Source organism: Penaeus vannamei, chromosome 27, assembly GCF_042767895.1.
Source record: "Penaeus vannamei isolate JL-2024 chromosome 27, ASM4276789v1, whole genome shotgun sequence".
Classification (NCBI taxonomy): Eukaryota; Metazoa; Arthropoda; class Malacostraca; order Decapoda; family Penaeidae; genus Penaeus; species Penaeus vannamei.
The window spans coordinates 22,145,840-22,155,839 of NC_091575.1; the positions used below are offsets into that span (position 1 = coordinate 22,145,840).

A 10,000-nucleotide genomic window follows, 5' to 3' on the forward strand; every position below is an offset into this window, starting at 1 on the left:
ATATATATATATATATATATGCTTATCAAGCATGCATTATGAATTACATAAACATTGTCTTAGTTTCGTCATCTGCACTGAAGCCTCAACGTTCGGTTCTGCAGTGTGTTTACAAGAAAAAAGGATATAAGCTGAACGGGGATTAAACCCGTGCAGGACCCTCGATCTCCTCGTCAGTATAAATAGTGCTTTTTACTGAATCCTCGTCATTATCTCCAACAAGTGCCAGCATACAAGGCCATGCTAAGCAATCCTATTTGCCTTTCCAAAATCCTCTACAACGAAACCAACTTCGCCAAACGTCGTCATGTCGGTTTACCCAACTCAAGATGTCTTCTACGGCGCCGTCGGAAGCGCAGATGAATATCCAAGTGCCAGTTTGATCTTTCGTGACACACAAAGCTCAAATGTCCATGAAGATGAAGAGCTCATTGCCAACTTTGACCTGGATCTTCTGACAGCCGAACTGTGGCCTGAGTCGAGCGTTGCGGGAGCATCATCCGACTCGGCGTCTCGTGAAGGAGGCCTTTTCAGTGCCACATCTCTCTCTTCGCAAGACGAGGATTTCTTGGTTTGTGTACGCCAGCTTTTAGCTATTGATAAAAATCTGGATATATGGCAGATTATGTAAAAACAGGGTATGTAGCAGTCAATGTGAGCAAGATGACTGATACATTTTAAAATCTTTATAGGGTCTTGGTGCAGTCAATCCAAATGACATGTTCAGCAGTGGGATGCATCCGTCATATCCATCGTCTCACAACACAGAAGGATATGATCCTTATCAGTATTGCGAGCAACAGGCTACCTCCTCTTATTCATATGAGCCACCGTTGGACCTTTCCCAGTATGACGCCAATTTGGGAGAATCTTTTCAGCAAATGAATATTTCTCAGTCATACGATCAGCATTCTGGATATGCTTATCATAATGATCAACAAATGGGCATTTATCAGCAACCTTATCAACAATCGGGCATTTCTCTCGACTTGGACCAACAGTTTAATGTCCTCCAAAGCCAAGAAGGTGTAGCTACTGCTGGTGTGTCTGGAAGTGGCACTTCAAAGAAACGGAAAGGCTATCGACATCGGCATCAGCGTCAGTTCCTCAGCAGCGCTGAGCAGCGAGAACAGCGGTCCCGCGTGCTCAACAACGAGGCTTCGGCCATTTACCGAAGGAAGATGCGCGATCTGCACGACAAAGCTCGCACGGAGCTGGACGGCCTTGAGCAGAGGAACCAGCAACTGACGCAGAGGTTCCGCCTCCTGCAGAAGTTCTGCTCCGGATACAGGGCTCGCTTGGAGGCTCTCGGCGTGCCAGCAACAAACAACTTCTGACCCGAAGTCAGCTGATTATATTTCATTTCAGAGAATGTATTATTTTAATTTTGAAAGAGCACATATTTAGTAAACATATTAATCCATTATTACGATTGTTAAATTATGTTATTCATATGTTTTCCAAATGAATTATATAAAAATATTTCCTCATAATCATAAGATAATCTTTCTTTTTACTATTTGCGAATGAATATCAGATGAAAATTACAAATGTTAACCATGATGGTATTTATCACAGTAACAATAACAATGACAATAACATTAACAAAACAATAATTGAATATCTAAGTAAATATTACAGCAAACAAACAGACAGAATATTCCCCTCTCCTTTCTACATATATGGAGTGTAGTGATGTATGTATTTATCTATTCCCACACACATACACATATGTATACATATATTTACATAATGATTTTTTATTGGGGGGGGGGGCTACATGCCATCAATAATAATAATGATAAAAAACAAAACAAAAAACATGCGTACACACATATCTATCTATCAATATATATACACATAAATTAATATATATATATATATATATATATATATATATATATATATATATATATATATATATAAATGTATATATACATATACATATATATATATATACATATATATATGACGGGAATGACAAGGATTCAGTGAAAAACACTATTCGTAATGGGAGAAGAGCGAAGCACCTGTGCGGGTTTCGACCCCGCTTCATGTGATCCGTTGCACTGAGCTGCTGAACGTTGAAGCCCAAGTGCAGAGAAATTCAAAAACATTTGGCATATATGTATATATATATATATATATATATATATATATATATATATATATATGTATGTATGTATACGTATATGTGCTTTTCTGTCTACCTGTTAAATCAGAGGGAAAGATACCATAGTTTTCCATGTTTGTATTGCTGTTATTTTCACTACTATCCATTTTGTTCATATCGATATCATAAGCAATGCTATTACTTGCAGGGCGCGTAATAATGTCATTGCTGTTGTTTAGACGCAAGTTTAAATATGTAAATCCCTACGTATACATGCCATCTAATGGATATAGTGTCTAGGCACATAAACTTTTGCATTCAATGTGTATCTATAGATATCTTTGTTCGAGTTAATATTTGGAAAGGAACTTGAGCTGTGAATTTTGTAATGTTGAATAGTATAATGTGTTTCACAAAAAGCTCATGTAATACGGATGCACACACACAGATATATGTATATATATATATATATATATATATATATATATATATATATATATATATATATGTATGTATGTATACAGTATATATATATATATATATATATATATATATATATATATATATATATATATATATAGTATATAATGAGTAACCTAAACTCATATGGCATGCATCCCGTATTACTTTAACAGTGCAAAAGATTGTTCAAATTGATATTTCTTTTTGCAGAATTCGTAGAAATGGCATTGCCTTAACTACGTCAAATGACCTGCAGCCATTTGTTGATACACTCGTTTTCAAATATCACTGCTCGGTAACAACAGGTTTGTCTGATTCAAGGGCAGGAAACATAACATTTTAACAGCTAATTTTCACTAGCACTGTGGATTTTATCGAAGGTAGATTGTTACGATAATTACAGGTGCGTGTCCTCTCAGGTAGACTGCATCACTTTGTTGAAGTACACTTATGAGTAAGAACAGCAGATGCCATTGCATATCTTCAAAAATCAACAAAATTCTTTTTCCTGATGGAAAGAATTACAGTGCTTATTTTGACTACGAAATTATCTTAAGCGAATAAGTAGCTTATATAAATATGTCTTAAACTATCTAAAAGGAAATGCTATCATAATCAATGTTGGCAGGCTGACCGTAGCACTCACCCTACTGATTAAAGTGACTAGATCAAATGTGTTTCTGTGTGTGTGTGTTTGTGTATGTGTGTGTGTGTGCGTGTGTGGGTGCGCGTGTGTTTGTTTGCGTGCGTGCGTAAGTGTGTGTATGTGTGTGTGAATACCCGTGGGTGTGTGTGTGTTTGTACATGTATGTGAGACAAAATAACATAAGCAGATGCACTCACGACACAAAGGTAATGATTGCCGGTACAAAAAGCGAGCATGTGCAGAACAAACCAAGAACAAGATTCTGGAGCCAATAAATAGATAAGGTGACATTATCAGTCTCACGAAAACAACTGATTAGCACAAAGCGTGGGCTGTCTCATGAAGAACACCTCATGGGCCTCAGGTTATGGACTAAATGTATTTTTTTCATGTTATAAATGTCGGAATTCCCTCTTCCAGCTATTTGCTCTTAAATACTTCTGGTAATCACTAAAGACAAAAAACTGAACTGCATACAGAATGTCAGTCAGTGATCTTTTAAGCCGTTAGGCACTTTTACTGATATATATATATATATATATATATATATATATATATATATATATATATATATATATATATATATGCATATGTGTGAGTACAAATATGCATTATATATGAGCATATGTATATGTAGGTCGATAGAGGGAGAAAGAGATAGATTGATGGATAAACCTCTATAGAGACGTTTAAATATGAATATATATGGGTATGTATATATACATATACAAACATATATATATATATATATATATATATATATATATATATATATATATATACATATATGTATTTATATATGCATCTATGAACATAGACACACCCAAATATATACACACACGTTATATAAATAAACACACACGCATATATATATATATATATATATATATATATATATATATATATATATATATATATAATATATATATATAATATATATATATATAATATATATAATATATATATATATATATATATATATATATATTTATATAGTATATATATATATATATATATATATATATATATATAAAGAGAGTCACGTTTCATAGATTCTGAGAGCAACCAAGGGGCCAAGTAGCGATCATGTCGGCGTCTTGAAATAACATGAGATTTCCGAGTTCCCGGTAGATAACACGCCTTGTTCGAAACCTGATAAGTACCAAAGCAAATTGTGACTCATGAACCTGCCTATATATACATATTAACTTACCTACTTTCATCACATTCAACGCTACCACCTCATCCAGTCATGACGAATTCCAATAGCCTTTGCCAATACTGTGCCAAGTTTAGTAGCATCTGTAAACACCCGTCTGTGATTCGCAATATCAGGGTTCTCTTTGGGCACCGAGATAAACGCAAACATGCAACACATCACGCTCGAGAGAAGTGACACTTCTACTCTTCAGGAGTATGTCACCTCCATCCTCCCCGACTCGTTTCGCCCTAACTTCGGCGAGGACCTCGATCTTCACAGGCCTCTAGACTTGGGTCAGGAACCGCCATGCTTGTGGCCTGACGAAACGGATGGCGACTTCAACCTCAGGTCTCGAGTTGAGGCAAACCACAACCCAGACGACTTGCTGTGGTCTGCTGCTGGCCTCGACCTTGGGTCTCGGGCTGAAGCAAGCCACAATGTAAACGGTGATATGTGGTCTACTTCCGATGGCAACTTCGGTTCAGGGACAGAGGCAAACTACAACGCAGATGACTTGTGGTCTGCTTCTAAGGGCGACCTCAACCTTGAGACAAACTACAATTCAAACGGGCATTCGTGGTCTACTAAAAGCAGCTTCAATCTGAGATGTGACACGGACCGTGGAGGACCGATTCCCTGGGTTGACGGCGCACTGGCTGAGCCGACCTGTTCGAGAAAGCCGGAGAGGAATTCCCATTCCTTTGGGGAAAATACGTCCACAGCAACAAATATCTGTGAAATATATAATCAGGTGAGTTGAATCACTCATGTGCCTTTTTTTCTTACCAACAATGCAATAGACAGACTTTTCACGTGACTAGAATTAGATCTAATTTGACTTCTGTTGATCAGAATTTGTTTGGCTTTGGGGACGAGGAACCGCAGCTGGACCAAGGACTTCAGCTTACAGACGGTCCTTTGTTGCTGGACTCTGGAGACCCTTGCAACAGCAGGCGCACAGCAGAGTTCGCTGACGCTCCCTCGCCGTCCCCTGCAGCAGGAAGGAAGGGATACCGACACAGACACGCCCGGAAGTACCTGAACGACGAAGTTCTCCAGAAGGAACGGAACCGCGAACTCAACAACGAGGCGTCGGCCCTGTACCGGAAGAGGAAGAAAGAGACCGCCTCTAAGTCGGAAGATCATCTGCGACATTTGCAGCAAGAAAATGATCATCTGTGCAATAAACTACAACTCCTGACCGTGCAAAGTGACTGGTGCCACGACGTTTACGTGAAGTACAACGATTATTTTGCACCGTCCCTAGACGGCACCTTGCTTCCCTAAGATAAAACCATCAAATGTAACCTTAGACTTTGAATCTCTCAGTATTATTTCATTAAACATAAACTTCAGACAAATGATCGTATGTTATTTCAAATTCCCTAACAAGTTTGTGTGTAGGTATTTGTACATACACATGCACACATGTATATATATATATATATATATATATATATATATATATATATATATATATATATATATATATATATATATACACACATTTATGTTTAGAAAAAAACATATAGACATTTAAATATATATATAAATTATATATATATATATATATATATATATATATACATATATATATATATATATATATATATATATATATATATATATATATATATATATATATATATATATATGGGTATATATACTATACACATGTATATATATCTCAAACCAGGCGAGATAAGGAAAAAAAAACATATATCCTATATAGAATGAAAGAAAGATAGGAAAGAATTGAAAGATAGCCCTACATTAAAGAGAGAGAGAGAGAGAGAGAGAGAGAGAGAGAGAGAGAGAGAGAGAGAGAGAGAGAGAGAGAGAGAGAGAGAGAGAGAGAGAGAGAAGGGATGAGCAGAATATACCGTTACGTTAAATAAAATAAAACAACCTGGCAACCTAGAGGAATTCAAGGTCAGTCCAAAACAGAGAGTTCGAGATCTAGTGATGGAGAATGACCATGGCAAATAAAGACTAATACAAAAAATATGGGGTTCTTGTGTCATCTAGCCATAATGGGCGTGCCTTGTGCCATGCCATAGTGTCATGACTCCCGCTACCCATATTTTCTCCTCATCATCGTGTCAGCAAATGGTATCCATCGAGACCACCACCTTGTGTTGTAGTTCCATTCGCCCGACGTTAAAATGTGTTTGGAAATGATCTGAACTGGATGCGACGTGTCCCGAACCCCCTCCATGCCTGGATTACGAGGCATATCCTGAACGTGGATGATGTCCACTTTCTCGTGAAGTTGGCACTATGCACCCTTCACATGTTCTTGTCCAGCCTTCAGCCTCGGCTTCTTGAACGAAGTGCAAACCAGAGCCGAGCAACTGACCCACCAGAAGCCCCGACCTACTCGGCTGCCTCTTCGATTCTTTTACTACTGTCGCGATGCGTCGGGACTGTGCGTCATCCACGGAGCCCGCAGGCAACACAACCACACCTGCCTGCACTCCGGCCGCTGTGAGCAGGAGCGTGCACCAAGACCGCTCACGCTGCCCACACGGGAGACACGAGCTCGCTGTATGTGAATGTACATGCATAAATGTGTATGTTTTTTTTTTTTTTTTTTTTTTTTTGTGTGTGTGTGTGTGTGTGTACTTTTTATAATTTTATTCTAGTGCTCTATTTTAGATTAGTACTAACAAACCATAGATTTATATGTATAAGTATATCTATGTATATATGCATATTGAGGGACAGCCTTCAATAGAGAGACCAGCAACTCATGCAGAATACACACACACACATACAGACACACACACACACACACACACATATATTCTACGAATACAGGGCCCGTTAAGGGGCTCTCAGCGTTCCAGTTACAATCTAAGACTTGAGGCCATCTGATTTTTCTTCATTTCAGGAATTGTACCATGCTGATTTGTAAGATTACGTTGATTTAGTTCCTTTCAAATATATTTATATCTTTTTAGCACACATATTTCATTATATTTGTCAAATGGAATTTGTTTTGTTTCCCAGAGTAGCAGAGAAAGGCAGACATAGAGCATGTCTCTCTAGCTGAACGTATATGTGGATAAAATAGCTGTTCCATATATATATATATATATATATATATATATATATATATATATATATATATATATGTATATATATGACATGTTGATAACCCCCCCTCAAAAAGAAAAAAAAAAAAAAAAAAAAGTGGCGGGAAAAGGGAAGCGGTGGTACGGGTTTCGACCCCGTTTCATTCGCTTCGTTTTTCTCGCAAATGTTCTGCGCTGCTGAACGTTGGAGCCCAAGTGCAGCTGATGAAACCTTCAGGCTATACGTGAAATTCTAAAACATATTTGGCACAGGTATACATGTATGCGAATCTTCTTGCCTGTATACTTTATCTTTATGTCTGCATATGCAATCAGAGATACCATAGTTTTCCATGTCTGTATTGCTGTATCATTTTCATTACTATCCATCTTTTCGATATCGGTAAAATAATTAGTGATACTACGTTTAACGTACGTATCAATGCCATTTTATTTATTTATTTATATATATATTTTTTATACATGTCTAAATATGTGAATACCTAAGCATACACACTATTTAATGTATAAGGTGCTTCAGTTCATAAACCTTTGCATTCTATGTGTATCCATTTGTATCTTTGTTCGAGGTGATATTTGGAGAGGAACGTGAGCTGTGAATATTGTAACGTTTTCCAGTATATGACAAGAAGCTCTGGCATAAGACTTTTAGGAAGACTGGACGCCGCTAAGGGTCCAGAGGTAGAGAAGGACAAACTAAAATCAAATGTGTGCTAATATGTTTGATTAAGTTATACATACCTGATATACATGCTGCTTTACAGATATGCGTATTTGTGTACGGTATAAACATGTATATGTATATGTTACCCATTGCAGCAATAATGATAGAATATTGATAATAATTACCATTAATATTTTTATTAGCATTATTATTAGTATTAGCATTACTATTATATTTATTACTATTAGCATTTTTATCATTATCATCATTATCATCTTCGTCATCATTATGATAGTGATAATGATGATACAGATAATGATAATGAGTAACAGGAATCTTTCTTGTCACAGTTATGGTGAAAGTATCAGATATCATCATAATCATGATTATTATCAATATTAACAGCGACAATATAAAAGTGACTATTACCAAAGCCATATACATTATATAAAAATGTTAATTATACCATAGAAACAATATATGCAAAATACCGCTCCAGACACTAAGTGAATAAAACATAAATATATGTATATTATACATATATATGAAAATGGATAGATATATTTATGTTCATATATATATACATGTATGGGTATGTGTATATATATTTCTCTCTCTCTCTCTCTCTCTCTCTCTCTCTCTCTATATATATATATATATATATATATATATATATATATGTGTGTGTGTGTGTGTGTGTGTGTGTGTGTGTGTGTGTGTGTGTGTGTGTGTGTGTGTGTAAAACATACATATGCTTAAATATATATGAACATGGATAGATGTATCTTTGTCTATATATCTATCTATTTATATATCTTTATTTCTCTGTCCCTCTCTCTCTCCATATATATATATATTTGACACGAACACACGCATACACACACACGCTCACATATATTTGTGTGTGTGTGTATGTCTGTATGGGATCAAAAACGTATTATGAATCACAATAACATTCTCTTAGTTTCATCATCTGCACTGGAGCCTCAACGTTCACTCGTCAGCGCTGAACAGGTGCGAAACCCGTACTGGCTCTTCCCTCTTCTCACCAGTATAAATAGTGCTATTTACTGGATCCTCGTCACTGACTTCGGCAAGTGCCCGCTTACAAGGCCATGCTAAGCCATCCTAGTTGCCTTTCCAAAATCCTCTGCAACGAAACCAACTTCGCCAAACGTCGCCATGTCGGATTACTCAACTCAAGATGCCTTCTACGGCGCCGTCGGAAGCGCAGATGAATATCCAAGTGCCACTTTGATCTTCCGTGACACACAAAGTTCAAATGTCTATGAAGATGAAGAGCCCATTGCCAACTTTGACCTGGATCTTCTGGCAGCCGAACTGTGGCCTGAGTCGAGCGTTGCAGGAGCAGCATCCGACTGGGCGTCTCGTGAAGGAGGCCTTTTCAGTGCCACATCTCTCTCTTCGCAAGACGACGACTTCCTGGTACGTACTCGACAGTTAATGTCAATAAAAATAGGGTATGTAGCAGTCATTATGTGAAAACTTAATCTGGCATATAACTGATGAATGTCTAATCTTTGCAGAGTCTTGGTGCTGTCAATCCAAATGACATGTTCAGCAGTGGGATGCATCCGTCATATCCATCGTCTCACAACACAGAAGGATATGATCCTTATCAGTATTGCGAGCAACAGGCTACCTCCTCTTATTCTCATCAGCCACCGTTGGACCTTTCTCAGTATGATGACAACTTGGAAGAATCATTTCAGCAAATGAATATTTCTCAGCCATACGATCAGCATTCTGGATATCTTATGCTTATCATCATGACCAACAAATGAACATTTACCAG

General features: G+C 37.1%; 2 protein-coding genes across 2 annotated transcripts; both read left to right on the forward strand.

Annotated features, from left to right (window-relative positions):
* Positions 1–4,430: 4,430 nt before the first annotated feature.
* On the forward strand, positions 4,431–5,777 carry LOC113803709 (uncharacterized). Its single transcript, XM_027354519.2, has 2 exons — positions 4,431–5,173; positions 5,275–5,777. The coding sequence occupies exons 1-2, from the start codon at positions 4,589–4,591 to the stop codon at positions 5,707–5,709; spliced, it is 1,020 nt and encodes a 339-aa protein (XP_027210320.2). The 5' UTR covers positions 4,431–4,588; the 3' UTR covers positions 5,710–5,777.
* Positions 5,778–9,284: 3,507 nt separating this feature from the next.
* Positions 9,285–9,991, forward strand: LOC138866797 (uncharacterized). The gene is made up of 2 exons (XM_070140545.1): positions 9,285–9,630; positions 9,732–9,991. The coding sequence occupies exons 1-2, from the start codon at positions 9,367–9,369 to the stop codon at positions 9,987–9,989; spliced, it is 522 nt and encodes a 173-aa protein (XP_069996646.1). The 5' UTR covers positions 9,285–9,366; the 3' UTR covers positions 9,990–9,991.
* The last annotated feature ends 9 nt before the right edge of the window (positions 9,992–10,000 follow it).